The sequence below is a fragment of the Pectinophora gossypiella genome, chromosome 1 (genome assembly GCF_024362695.1).
Source record: "Pectinophora gossypiella chromosome 1, ilPecGoss1.1, whole genome shotgun sequence".
In the NCBI taxonomy this organism is placed as follows: Eukaryota; Metazoa; Arthropoda; class Insecta; order Lepidoptera; family Gelechiidae; genus Pectinophora; species Pectinophora gossypiella.
The window spans coordinates 11,535,720-11,550,983 of NC_065404.1; the positions used below are offsets into that span (position 1 = coordinate 11,535,720).

The 15,264-nt window shown below is 37.6% G+C and overlaps 1 protein-coding gene across 3 annotated transcripts in view; it reads left to right on the forward strand.

The window, feature by feature from the left end:
• The window catches only part of LOC126370812 (RB1-inducible coiled-coil protein 1), a 43,699-nt gene that overhangs the window by 11,420 nt on the left and 17,015 nt on the right, over positions 1-15,264 (forward strand). For all 3 annotated transcript variants that reach the window (XM_050015867.1, XM_050016037.1, XM_050015965.1), the window contains exons 6-8: positions 7,392-7,600; positions 11,786-11,991; positions 13,967-14,149. In XM_050015867.1, the coding sequence (XP_049871824.1) occupies positions 7,392-7,600; positions 11,786-11,991; positions 13,967-14,149 (598 nt within the window). The remainder of the gene's footprint in view (positions 1-7,391; positions 7,601-11,785; positions 11,992-13,966; positions 14,150-15,264) is intronic.

Genomic DNA, 15,264 nt, shown 5'->3' on the forward strand with positions numbered 1-15,264 from the left:
TCCAGTGATCCTCTTCCATTTGGATTAGTCTTATGATATTGTGGTGTATTGTTGTAATTGGCTAGGATAGGGTTGGCATATATCCATAGCATAGATTGCGGCCACGTAAAAGTCATACACGGTGGCCATAAACAACATTTTTAAAAGATTTAAACAGGTACATTTCGATGGCCGTAAAGTAATCGAAAAATTACGTATTTTAAGGGGCTGAGGGGTGCCACTATGAGGTCTCGCAGCACCTAAATATTTTGCTAGGGCTGCCACTGGCCCCGATTCCTGCAGACACTTCCTTATTTTACTTTAAGTTATACCTGTCATTTTCTTATCCGCCGAAAAGGAAAGGGACGGATTATTCACAGCTCTTAATTTTAGGAAGAATGAGTAAATGAATGAATAACCCGGGCGAATCAAAAAGGTATCTCGCTGGTATGCAAACCATTTGACGTGTGCTGAACATAATTCTGTCGGGTTATTGGGCAATGTAAAATGTTTAGACGGTTGTTTTAGATTTATGCTTAAAATTGACGTGTGTTCCATAAATTTTATGCTTGTCGATTACCCGTCCCTTTCCATTTTGGCGGATAAGAAAATGACAGATATAACTTAAAATAAAATTAGATGGTGTTTACAGGAATTAGCACCACTGCATTCATAAAACCTCCGAAGCACGGAATCATCTTATTTTTTCGGACGATCAGTTGATTCAAGCCTGCAAAGTCCTTACCAAACAAAGGACAGTCTCACAAAGTGATTTGGACAATGTCCCTTTATTCATATAACATAACATTTCCATTAGGTACCCAACTAGAAGTCGATTTAAAGTTTCCTTAGGTTTAAGGAGGTATTTTCTTCCGCACCCGTGTTTTTAATATGCTGCATGTATTATTCACTTTTGTTTCGTTTACACTTTTTTAAAAATAATAATTATACATAAAAAAAAAACAAAAAATCATGAATATTGCGACGGAAAATGTCACTTGATATGAACTCAGAATCATGGTCTGAATCATCCCTCAAAGTTTTCGTTACGATGTCACTAATACTCTGTATACATTCGTAATCGCACTTTAAACTTATATGTTACTTGCTTAAAACAATATTGTTTGTTTTTGTATATCCGATTTTGTTTGTCTTTATACAATAACGGGGCGCTAAAGGTAAACGACCTATTATGCGAGTAAGTCTAATCTATATGTATGTAATTTAATTATACCTTTGTTTATATTATTAATATTAAAAATTATAAGTAACGTTGTCTGTTATCTTTGCACTCTGAAACCGCTGGACCGATTTGAATGAAATGAAAAAATGAACTTTTTATATGAACAATTATTGTCCATCATGTTAGAAAGGACAAGATCCCTGTCGGATTGTAAGATATGTCCGGGAAGATAAGCAGCTGTTCTATGTTCTTGTTCGCATCCAGGACAGCGTAGAAGCAGATTTGTCTTCATATTTCAATTTAAGGTTTCCTCGTTACGTTTTGCGGTTATATATGCCTAACTTACTACACATTGCAACAATCATCACTAATTTAAGAGCCACGCTCTTGTCGGTGTAGCATTCTCCATTTGTCTATCAAAGACCAAAATCTTCACCTCTTTATAAGACACGACGCGACGTTCGCCTTCTCTTTAATCTGTTCCATGTAAGCTCTTCTTGGTCTTCCCCTTCCTCTCTTTCCTTGTAGCTTCCCTTCTATGATGCTTGCAACAATAGGCATATTATTTTATTTACCATTTGTCTGCAGAACAAAACTGGCTATTTGATTAGATACGAATATAGAGATAACAGAGATAAATATATTTGTGATGGGTCAATGATTTCAACATTGTTATTTTTATAAATTATACAGTCAAAAGTAACCTTTGTATTGCTCTGTCCTTTCGAAGCGGGTTATAAGAAATATGCTAATATACTTTCGGTAGCCTCTCGGAATTTGCATAGTTTTCTAACAACCAACCGAATTCAGGGCAACCTTATTATTTGCTGAATAGCTGCGCTGCCTCTACCGGGTGAGCGCCCTCAGCGCTTCCCATTTGTGCGGCCAAGTTGTGAATGTCTTCTGAACAAAGCTGATAACAATATATGCTTAGCTAATCACTGAAATTAGGAGTAGTCGCGCTGGTCTCTGCCGGGTGAGCATCCTTAGCACTCTCCATTTGTCTAGTACGTAGTGAATGCCATCTCAGGCGAGTCGTATAGTCATGAGCAATATAATGTACCCACTTTAGGACTCTGTCGCACTAACATATTTAACATTCAGTGAGACTTACAGTTCCATTTGTCAAAAAAGTTAATGTGACATGGTACCAAAGTGTATATATTAATCCTCGTGACCGTACTGTTTGTATTGTATATTTCATCCGTGTTTCCAGGGTAAGTGGTGAAATGCCTGTTAGAAAGAAAGAAACGTTTATTATTGACGTTATAAACAACATAAAACATAATGTAATCAGATTCAGCAATCAGAATACACACGAATAGGAGCGCATATAATAGTCACCGGAGGTGGTAGCGGCGTACTTAATGAAAGGATGTCACTTAGCATATGAATTAAAACAATTTTACTAGGTGGGATTGGACATTTTCATCCAGATTATAAGAATAACGGAATATAAATCTGTTTTTTTCATACTCAATATTGCAACTTGGAACTCTGTCGTTCTATCAAATCAAATCCATTTTGCGTACCATCAGAGTGGGCGTACCTACCAGTCAACCTAGTAAGTTGAGAGTGCTATATAACAATGAAAACCTCATCACAATCTGTCTAGACGGCTTTGCGTGTGCCACTATAAATAAACCTAAGGCACCCTCTTTTCATTGATTTCTATCTATAGAAAGTAATCAATATCTTCCAAAGGTTCATGATGTGCCATCTATGCAAGAAAAGATACAATTATATGTCATTTACTTATTCAGCATACGTAGATAGACATATCTATTCACCTCCGTAATCCATAAACGGGTGGGTAGAAGCTACAAGCAATATTAAGACAACATGCAGGCATTGTTGATACGAAGGCATGATATTATTATCTCTAAGGATTATTAAAGTACTAAAATCAATATAAGGAGTACTAGTTTTCTATTTTGGCCCGTTCTGTAAAGATATGTACTGTTTTTGCCATTGCTTAAAAAAGTTCTGCTTAAAGTAGAAACATCGAAAGCACCTTTTTTTTTCAAAAGTCTGACGTGATTTTCATTAACAAAAGCAACAGGGGCGCTTCTTTCAATTCAGGTAAAAATTTGTACTCTCAGTTTTTACCTGGAATGACTAGTGTGTTCGTTTAGAAGTTTTGCTAAAGAAATTCACATCTAAATATGTTTTTTTTTTAAAGTCGCTTACTATAAAACGATGATATATAGCACCAGTCACTCACAGTCTCGAATCTATTTAAAAACGTCTTTAACGCACAGTATTTTCCCTAACAGCTTTTATTACTTACACATAGATACAAGATAGATATACATTTTATTAGCTACGTTCTCTATAACTTTCATAAACTTTCGCACTTAATCAAGAAGTTTCTATCGGCCGTATGGGCATTGCCGTAATTCTCTAACCTACTTACTATCGTTTAACTACATTCTGCGCCCTTTGCCGTCCAATCACACCCAATTACGCCGATAAGCGTAATTGCCTATTTGTTCTTATGCGTAGTGAAGTAGGTACAATGCATTGCGTCCATAACTTTACGCACCTACACTATTGCAAGTGCGTTAATCTATATTGAGGTGGTCAAGCTTCAATGCGTCGGAAGATATCTCGCTAGCAGTTATTTTTCACATTTACACAATTCTTCGCTCTTGTGGCAGTGGAATATGCTCCATACGGTTGATTGAGGGGAGGCCTGTTGCCAGCCGTGTGACACATATAAGCTATCTAACTTATGATATTAATTTATTTACACATTCATACTTGAATAGTCTCTACACAAAAAAAAATACTATGCGATACTAAAATGAAATAGTCTAGATGATTAGATTGAAAATAAATTATGAAATGCGAATCTAGAAATTGAAGCCGACGAAGATTTGTCTTTTTGATTTACATACATAAACTCACGCCCGTAATCCCAAATGGGGTGGGCAGAGCCACAAGTAATCAAAGACAACTTGCAGCCACTGTTGATACGAAGTCCTAAGATGGATATGATGAACCTTATGGTGATAAGGGATCAGCCTATCGCCCATAACATTAGTCCATTATGTTAGAGGACGCAATCCCTCTGTCGGTTTTTACGACACGCCCGGGAAGACAAGCAGCTGAACGTGTTCTATGTTTTTTATTTGCTCCCAGAACAGCATAGAAGCATTTTTTGATTTAATTTTGAATTAAGTAATGTGTAACAGTCGGCGATACGTCTCATAGACGGCGATACGGCTCACTACCTATCACGTTGGTCTAACAGAAAGCTGGTGAGGTGTGAGTACTTAGTTCATCTTGCGATGGATGTACCTCTGACTACCTCATTAAAATATAATCGTGAGGTTATGTTATGTTATTGTAGCAACGAGTACACGTCACACGAGCGTATTCACTTACAAACTCCATAGAAAATTTTCGTTTTGACGTTTCGTAAAAAGTATCACTTGACTAGGTTCACGAGTAGACTATCGGAAAGGAGAGAGGAATATTGTATCCACCACCCTATTCCATTGCAAGATGGGTGTGATTTGACCATCAGTTTTTAGGCCAAACGATCATTGTCATGTGGCAATAATACAAATAGTCCTCAATTGTATTTTTGCGCTCTTCAAGTTGATCCAAAGGATTATTTTATTTATTGTCTTATGACCTTGATGCTTAGTCTAAAATGGTGATGCGTCCGATCGACAATGCAGGACTTTCCGGACTACGTTCCTCAAAAACAATATAGATGGCGTTGTAAAGGTTTTCCATCTAATTTCATGGATAACAAACATATGCATCTTTTATCTTTGTTTTAGGGTACACATAATACCCTTTTTTATATTATACCCAGGCACATCACATCTTCCACCCATTATGATTCTGATCAAAATAAAGAGAAGCAATATAGTTCTATGTATTTATATATATTTTCTTACCTTGTGCTTACGCCGTCTGACGCTAAATGTAATTACTTACTTACCCGACATATTGAGTTAAACTCAATGATATTTAATATTTAAACGTATTTGATGCCAAAAATGTGCCTTTCCTAAAGTGTACATAAATTATATAAATAATTAGTTATCTGTATTATTTCTACGATATTTTGAAATGTAAAACTAGTGTTATAAGTTTCCATAAGGTTCAACCGGCGAAACATTGTAAATTAGTATGTAAGTACTATGAACTTGACTGTGTCAGTTACTTAGTGATTTAATACTTATATCAAATAAAGAACTTTGAAAAACAAAACAAAACAATATAGTTCTATACGTAATCTCTCTCTCTCCTTGGCATTTATTATTCCCATCTGATGGTGGAGTGTGCCTTCTTCGTACTTCTCTTCCACTACGCTCTATCAGACGTGTCGTTCTCGGAGACATTGCACATGCACAGGTCCTTTTTGATCACATCCGCCCATCTTGTTTTTGGTCGTCCTCTTGGACATAATGTGATGTGTGTGTTTTATAGTTCTATACATAATGTGATCCAAATATCAAGCGACAATTATTTTTATACATTCTTCTGCCATTACATTGTATTTTGGAATAATTATGTCCTCAGGGTAATGAGAAAATAGGTAATTATCGCGTTAAAACTGTATAATGCCATCTATGTTGTTTTTGGTGAACGTAGCCTGGTAAGTCCCTCATTATGTTGCGAATACGTACGAATAAATGAAACCCGTTAAAGATATAACAAATAGGTCTTTGTCTGAATGATTCAGATTTTTGCGGCGCACAATCTTTATTTATGTGATTTATAAGTTTATAAATATGTACAGTCATGAGCAATATCATGTACCCACTTTAGAACCCTGTCGCACTATCATATTTGACATTTAATGAGACTTACGGTTCAATTTGTCAAAAAAAAAATGTGACATGGTTTCAAAGTGTATTCATATTAGTACTCGTGACCGTACGACAAAGGAATGAAACCACCGGTTTGTTTAGGATGGAATGAAATAATAAAGTCGGTGATAGCCCGCCCTCCTGTTCGGAGAATGCGAATGACTTACATTGTAGTGTCACGGTTTTGAATCCCAGCATAGGCTCTAAACCACTGAATTTGACTTTATGAGTTTAAATTCAAGTTTGAATCATGTATAATTGATATCACGCAGGTTCTAAAATATGTACCCAAGTAATGGCAATAAATCAGAAACATTTATTCAACGTAATCGCCATAGATAAACTTATTGAAGGTCAATTGAACATTTTTGAATCTACGTCGTTTCGCAATAGGCTCCCGCGCTTTCACATGGCACTTATCATAGCTGGCGAGGATTGGGTGTGTATACATACACCTCTGCCTACACGTTCGGGGATATAGGCGTGATGCTACGCTATAAAATAATACACGCTAAACTATATACAAATTTTTGTAATTCGCCAAACATCACTTGAGTACACAACAAACAGTACTAATATTCCGTATTTTGCGTTTTGGCCTTGAATTATATTATTATTGACTTGATTATTACACCATTAACGGCCTCTGTGGTCCAGTGATTGAGCGTTGCTCTCACGATCCGAAGCCCCGAGTTCGAATCCCGGTGGGGACATATCACAAAAATCACTTTGTGATCCCTAGTTTGGTTAGAAAAATTACAGGCTGATCACCTGATTGTCCGACAGTAAGATGATCCGTGCTTCAGAAGGCACGTTAAGCTGTTGGTCCCGGTTACTACTTACTTGTACGTATGTAGTCGTTACATGAGCCTAACATAATCTAAGTATCCACACCTCACCGAGTTTTATGTTAGACCAACGTGTTTGGTGGTGAGCCGTATCGCCGTCTATGGTGGCCGAGTCAGCTGTGTTACTGAAAACTGAATTTAAGGCAATTTAATAATTAATAACTCATTGGTACGAGTGCAATACTGGGCCTCCAACCCGTGCTCCCCGATTGAGTAGCAAGCTGTCAATTTATGTTATAAGTTGGTGGTTGCCCAAATCGGCATCATTATTAAATAAAAACCCAATCGTTGACAATTGCAACATAAAAATACCTTTTACAAAAAAAAGGTTATAAAAAAATATAAATTCTTTACTATTTTAAAATGAATTTTGTATTCATCGATCTTCTCTTATTGTCGGACGTGTTTATAACCTTTGTAATTACCTACTAAAACTGAATTATATGCGAAGTGGCAAAACAATCAGCGTTTCTTTAATACAGTCTGCGAGTGGTGGAATAATCAATCCACACACATTTAAACACTAATCTTATCCTAATTTGTCACCAGGCTCAATGAAGTCCTGGAATCCCTCGGCAAGATCCCGATACTGCCAGCCTTGCAAGTGAATGCCGAAGCTCATCGGTTCTCAGCGTTCGACGTGTTCGACGAGACAGACTTCGAAGGTCATCCGTACAGGGTCACCCATCCCCTGGACAGCAGCTCCGATAGACCCTCGCAGGACTTTGGCGTCGACTTCAAGTTGTCTGATGAGGACGGTGAGTGAATAAGTTTTTTGCGCGCTAACTTTGTACTCAGCATAAAAATATAAAGAACGGGTGCAGCTGCTTGAATGAAAGATAATAAAGGTAACACTGATGTAAGTTAGTAGTCGTTACATGATCCATGTCAGGGGCCTTTGGCGGCTCAATAGTAACCCTGAAACCGGGGTTGATGGGGTTGGTAATCCACCTCACAACCTACACGATAGAAGAAGGTGTATGGGATATACCTAATAGTCTACCATTTATGGTTAGTCACATCTCTGGCGCGAGCAAACCAACGCGTGTCAATGTTTGGATCTTGTAATTTAATATAATATCCTAAGTAATATAGTTCATTCAATTATTTATGTGGGGTTTTATTATAATTACCAGCACCCATTCGTATTGGTGCAGACCTTAAGCCCTCTGGGTCTTCTTTGGTCTGAAATGGCTGTAAGCCGTTATTATCGCTCTGCCTACCCCTTCGGGGATACAGGCGTGATGCTATGGTATGTTACATTTTATTAAGAATAAAATCATAATGTAGAGTATTGTTGGAACTTGTATGGCTCGTCAGTATTCTAACCACAAGATTATCAATTCACAGTTTTATACATATAATTCAGCATTATTCAGATTAATGCTTTTTTATAGTTTGTTTATAAATACGTACTAACAGAAACTTTCCACACAAAGATACCTCGAATGTTCTTATTTTTAGAGACGAAGGAGTAGATCTAGGATTTCCTTTGTTATGGAAACTTTTGCACTTGAGTCAACATTTGTTTTGTTTTCACTGTCTCACAAGATACCTATACACAAAACGTGCGTACCGTAAAGGTAAACCGACTGTTTTCATTATGTTCGGTCTGAAGTTCTATATTCAAATGAAACAAAAGCGAAAAGGAAAAATTACTTTGTGTATTTGTACATAAATGTGAACCTTATTATTAACATATTAGTATGCATCCACGGGAGACATATGCCCAGCAGTAGTGGGACAATGGCCCCGATTCCTGCAGACACCTTCTAATTTTATTTTAAGTTATACCCGTCATTTTCTTATCCGCCGAAAAGGAAAGGGACGGACGATTGACTCTTGGCTCTTAATTTTAGGAAGAATGAGTAAATGAATGAATAACCCGGGCGAATCAAAAGGTACCTCGCTGGTATGCAAACCGTTTGACGTTTGCTGTCAACATAATTCTGTCGGGTTATTGGCCAATGCAAAATGTTTTAGACGGTTGTTTTAGATTTGTGCTTAAAATTGACGTCTGTTCCATAAATTTTATGCTTGTTGATTACCCGTCCCTTTCCTTTTATACGGATAAGAAAATGACAAATATAACTTAAAATGAAATTAGATTGTGTTTACAGGAATTAGCACCAATATAGGGCTAAATTTAATATGTTTATACATAGACTTTACTGCAGGAAATGTATTATGGGATAAAAAGTATCCTATGTCCTAGTCCGGAACATTGTCTATACAGACTGTGAGTGACATCGTAACGAATACTGAGGGGGATGATTCACATCATGATTCTGAGTTAATATCAAGTGGAATTTTCATCCAAATTCGTTTTCCGTGGCGTAGGCAGTTAACGCGTGATTTAGTAACAAACATACAAACCACATACTTTAGATACTTTCACATTTATAACATTACTTGGACTGTCCTTACGAGATTTCAATACAGCTTACCTTTATTTAGTACAACGACATTTAGAATGTTGATTAAATATGATCTCGCAATCTCGAAAATACCGTGGTCATATCCATATTTACATCAACATTAGAGTTTATTGTCCCTAAAATACCTACTCCGATCACAGTTGATGGCTGACATCAGCAACAATGGAGTCCAAGGCTTTGGTTACTTAATTTCATAGTAGCATACGAAAGAAAGAAGCGCCCGAAAGTACCGAGTTCCAACATTCACTCTTACAGAGTAATAAAAATATTTTCCTTAATAAAATCTTGCGTTCTCTGATTTCTTGGAATCATAACGTCATTTGCAAGTATTTTAAAAATAGATTAGTTAACCGCTTAAGTATTTGCCTGCTTCTTTTTGTGGTGTGGTGACTCGTAGTGGAAATGAATAAAGATGTTGTTTTTATTTGAGGCTTTAATCGTTTCTCATTTTTATTAATAAACTACTAGAATTTACTTGATATTTCCAATAGTTCCTGTTACTATTGAAACTAATGACTAATATTGCGTAATCTTCTTCTATCGTGTGGGTTGTGAGATGGATTACCAACCCCATCAACCCAACCCAAAGGGTTACTATTGAACCGCCAAAGGCCCCTGACATGGCTCATGTAACGACTACTAACTTATCACCTAACTTATTGCCTAATTGTACCTGGTCATTGCATATTTTTTTGCGTTATCTAATTAAAATGACACGTCAAATAGAAATATTGGGAGTGTTTCAGTACCAACATCATCATCATCATTACCAGCCCAATAACGTCCCCACTGCTGGGGCACGGGCCTTCCCTATGGATGGATAGGTTAGGTTAGGTTAGGTTGGTTTGGTTAGGTTTTGGATATGGTTGGTTTCAGTACCAACATTTATTACAAACTTCAAATTCACTCACAATATCAACAAAATTGATTTATGAAGTAGATGTAATTGATAGAGTCTGAAGACTAAGACCTAGGCGAACGTAGTGCAGTGCGGGGAGGAGAATGTCAGTCCGTAATGTGCGAGGGAGCGAGAAAATAAACACTGAACTGTCTTCATAACTACTATATTATCTTAAAATGTTTTAACAGCACAGAATATAATATTCGAATTAGAGAAAATGAAAAAAGCCTTCATCGACGCGCACCGCGTCGTTCTCCATTCCTCTTCTCTCCCTTTCCTTCTCATACCTCCCGCTCTTCCACTCATATCTCACTCATATCTTTTCTCTGTCTCTCTCTTACTCGTTCATCTCATATTGTCTTACTCTTTTACCTAAACTTTTATATATCCCACAGTAATATTATTTATTTTATACCTGTAGTGACTTTTAGTACGTGTCTTAAGATAAATACGAAAATCTGTATTAGTAGTATAGTATACTATTAGTATATATAGGCCGGTTTTAGGATGGGTGACCACAAAAAAAAAGTTTTCATCTCGAACTCCTCCGTGCTTCGGAAGGCACGTTAAGCCGTTGGTCCCGGCTGCATTAGCAGTCGTTAATAACCACCAATCCGCACTGGGCCCGCATGGTGGTTTAAGGCCCGATCTCCCTATCCATCTTTAGGGAAGGCCCGTGCCCCAGCATTGGGGACGTTAATGGGCTGGTGATGATGATTAGGTATGGTCATATCACGTTAGCTTCTACGACATGTTTTGCCTTGAGTTCAAAACATATTGTTTTCAAAACAGTAATGGATGACTAACATAGTACCTAGTAACCTGACAGGTGAATACTTCGTAGTTATATAATTAGTTATTGTTTACATTGGGTTATGGTCTATAGCATACGTCGCAGCGTCTGTAGATCGTAGTATAGAGTTGTTGACTCATGCTACTGACCATTTCAAGGTTCAAGATTTATTAATCGCACTACACGTGTCATTCAACCATTGTCTCACAAAACTACATAAGTTACCTTAGTTTATAATTTAATAAACTGTAATACAAATGTGTAGGTATAACGTTAAAAAATATATAGGTAAAGATATATTTTATTTAAATATATTTTCAATTTATAAAAAATGCGTTTGAAGGTTATTTTTTGCATAATATATTCCGACTTGCACAATATTGCAAAATGTCGAGTGTGATCCGGTTCGAGTGTCTTTTCTTTGCCTACTAAACACATCTAGCTATGTATTTCGGAGTCTCGACCATTTTTTTAAAGGATTTTTTTTCACAACACTCACCCGTCGAAACTCAGGGAAACTCATCACTGGCGTTGGATTAATGACGATTTCGAAATGCTCGACACACTTGTCTTGACAAGAGCTACGGGTTCAAAACACGATCAATTTTCTCTTTGTATGTTGACCTTTAACAAAAAAAGGAACACTAAATAGTATTAGGATTTATTGCTTTGTATGGATTCTTTAAGAGCTGCCTTCATAGATCGGCAAATATGCGACCGATTGCTATGTTATGACAACTCATAGCACTGCTTCGTACGACCCGTCCGCTGCAATTTTGCTCTGTTTTAATGTTGTCTCTACTTCTTCCAGTATTCGACAAGAAAGACGGATCCTCAACGAAGGATGCGCAATCAGAAGCGGAGCAGCGTATTGAGGACTCAGACGAAGGCGTCACCTTCACGGCACAGGTTGTGGAGACCAGAGAGAAACCGACCTTGTTGCACTGGATCCTCGCGCAAGGGAACAAGGCGTCGCTGCAGGATATACTCGACTACTGCCAGAAGGGATTGGCTTTGGTAAGTTTAAAGCATTGCGCACTTACTTTTATATGCGCAAATGTTAAAAGCAATATAGCTTTTTTAGATGAATTGCTTCGATGTGGCCTTATCGCCATGCTTATCAGTCTTATAATGAATATATCAGAAGGTTTATCCACATGTAAGTTTAAGCGACCACGTTTTACGTTGGTCTAACAGAAAGTTCAGTGAAGCGCGGGTACTCAGTTCATCTTGCGATGGATGTACCTTTGTTGATGTTAAGTTCATCGAAATCAGTCAGTATTTCCACCTCATTGCTCCCGACTATTTTTACACTATGTATATTCGGAAAGGAGAAAACGAACTCTACGTGTTTATGTATTTTTTGTTTTCAATTGTTTACATGAAACAGACTTGCAAACTGACATTGCTGAGTCATCTCAGTCGTAATATTTAACAAAGAGATAAGGATCAGCGTTCGCGTGAGCTTGTGATGAATTGATGCGTGAGGAGTTTTTTAACAGTCTGCAACGAGTCAATGACCCGACTTGTGTAATCAGCAACCTTCAGTAAGGGTATTGGATGTTATTCAGCAATAGAAAGGATGGTTTGAAAAAATCTTTAAAATAATCACTTACTGTAGTACCCAATAATGGTTAGGACATCGCATTGTCTGAAATTAATTTAAGTCGTGTCGGTACCGACTGCTATTTACCTCAGTAAGTTTCAAGGGTTTCCTCGAGCCAGGTTGGGTTATGGGTGGCCACTGCAATGTTATCTAATTCTCTACGGAGATAGGCTGTCTGCGACCTGGGGCCTGTTGTATAAAACTTACAATTGTAAATTAAAATGACAATTTGGTGTTCATTACGTAGCTAATATGAAACTGCAAAATATTCGTGATCACACACTCCGCAATGTACATCAAATTGTCATTGTAATTTACAATTGTAAGTTTTATTAAACAGGCCCCTGGTGACACCCCCTCCCCCCTGTCATAAATGCTGGATCCGCTCTTGGTAAGTTTGTTGCCGTTACAAGACCCATTTCAGAGGCATATTGCGGCTCAATAGTAACCCTAACATCAGGGTTGATCAGGTCAGTCACAACCCATACGACAGAAGAAGATTTAGACCGTGAAGTTAAAAACTTTATAGCGTTTAATGGAATGTAGCGACCTGTAGTAAGTATTTACAATACCTGATTGATGTAAACACCTTTATCGCGAGAGTCGTAAATCCTTTATCAGTTGTGTTTTGAAACCCATTTCCAATAACCTACTTATTATCCAATATCCATAACAATAGGATGGTCTATTGAGATATGTACGATATGATTCATTCTTTATATTGCTGGTAGTAAATTTGAGTTACTTCAGTCTTACATGTCTGTTATAACCTATGTTACTAGGGAAGGAGCTCTACCATCATCAACTGACTGGCATAGTATGTTACACAATCGAACTGCGATTTATCGAAACATTTTCATTAATTTGACACGCATTTGTACTCAATATTACATGGTGGATAATTTACAAAATGCCCATTCTTTTGCTTTTTGGGCTTTCTCTTTGGAAGAAGTTTAGATATGTGGGTAAGGGATTGTTAGAGCAATAGAACGTTTTCTCTCTCGTTCTCTCGCCCGCTGGTCAATTCCACAAGTCTCTGTTTGTTTGTACTCTCCGGTTAGGTAGAAACTCATCTCCATCTTGGAGATTTGTACGGAGTCTCGCATCCTGCGCAGATGTGTCTACAAGTTTCTCTTATACATTGTTTTAGGTTTACACGGTTATTATCATAATTAAAACCACATAATAACGGGCTCTTACCGCGTTTAAATCAGGGATATGAGACTCCCGATAATTCAACACTGTTGCAAGTGTCATGAACAGCAACAACATGCAACAGTGTCGAAATATCGGCAGTCTCATATCCCTGATTTAAACGCGGTAAGAACCCGTTATTATGTGATTTAAGTTTCTCTTAACTAAATGCATTGTTTTTGTAATCCCCAGATCGACGCGGAGCCCCTGAAGGAGCGTGAAGCGGAGCTGTACCACATTTTGGAATACGCCAACGTGCACGGCTTGAAGCAAATCAAGGGCATAGAAGACCGCCTGTACGGGCTCGATCAGCTGTTGAGCGAGGTGAAGAAACTCGAGAGAGACCAACATGACCAAGCCGCTTCTCTTATACAGGTAAACTGGATAATCATTATTTATTATTTTCGAAAGAGAAAATTTAAATCGAACAAAATTTTTTTTGAGTTTTCCTAAGCACTTGTAAGTGCTATAAAAACAAAAATCATTATTTTGGAAGTTTCAAGAATTTTGCATATTGTGACATTCTGGTTCTAACACACATACACACACACAATCCCTATCGGGGTGGGCAGAGCCACAACTAATCAAAGACGAACTTGCAGCAATTGACGATACGATGTCCTAAGATAGATGTGATGAACCTTATGGTGACAAAGGACCAGTCTATCGCCCCTAACATTAGTCCATCATTTAAGAAAGTTCACAACGTACACTTGTAAGAAATCCCTCTGTCGGATTTTACGACATGCCCGGGAAGACAACCAGCTGAACGTTCTTTGTTTTTTTTTCGCTCCCAGAACAGAATAGAAGGTTCAATCAATCAATCAATAATTATTTATTGACATAAGTATACAAACGAATAAAATAAGCACAATAGGCGGCTTTGTTGCTAAACAGCATTTTCTGCCAGGCAAAGGTTAACTTATACTAGCCAATGGCGATGTGGGTAAACCACACAAACAGTATTATTATACTGTTTGTGTGTCAGGCTAATGTTTTTTTTAAATAAAAGTAAAAAAAAATACAACGAAAAAGCCAAATTGAAATCGAGTGATGCCATAATACTCTTGACGTCATGTTTGTTTACATTATTACTTGTAGAAGGTTAAAACTGTGTTAATTATGCAAGTGCATTACGTACGAATATCAATAGGTGAGGCATAGACCTCGTATAGCAAATAGACAACCTATCTATCTACTAGCTAGCTTAACATAACATAAATATCCAGGAGAGAGGCATCATAGGCTGTAATACAAGTATTTTTATACTTAGTTAGCTATGGTACCTACCTATTCATCATCATCATCATCATCAGCCCATTAACGTCCCCACTGCTGGGGCACGGGCCTTCCCTATTGATGGATAGGGAGATCGGGCCTTAAACCACCACGCGGGCCCAGTGCGGATTGATGGTTATTAACGACTGTTAATGCAGCCGGGACCAACGGCTTAACGTGCCTTCCGAAGCACGGAGGAGCTCGAGATGAAA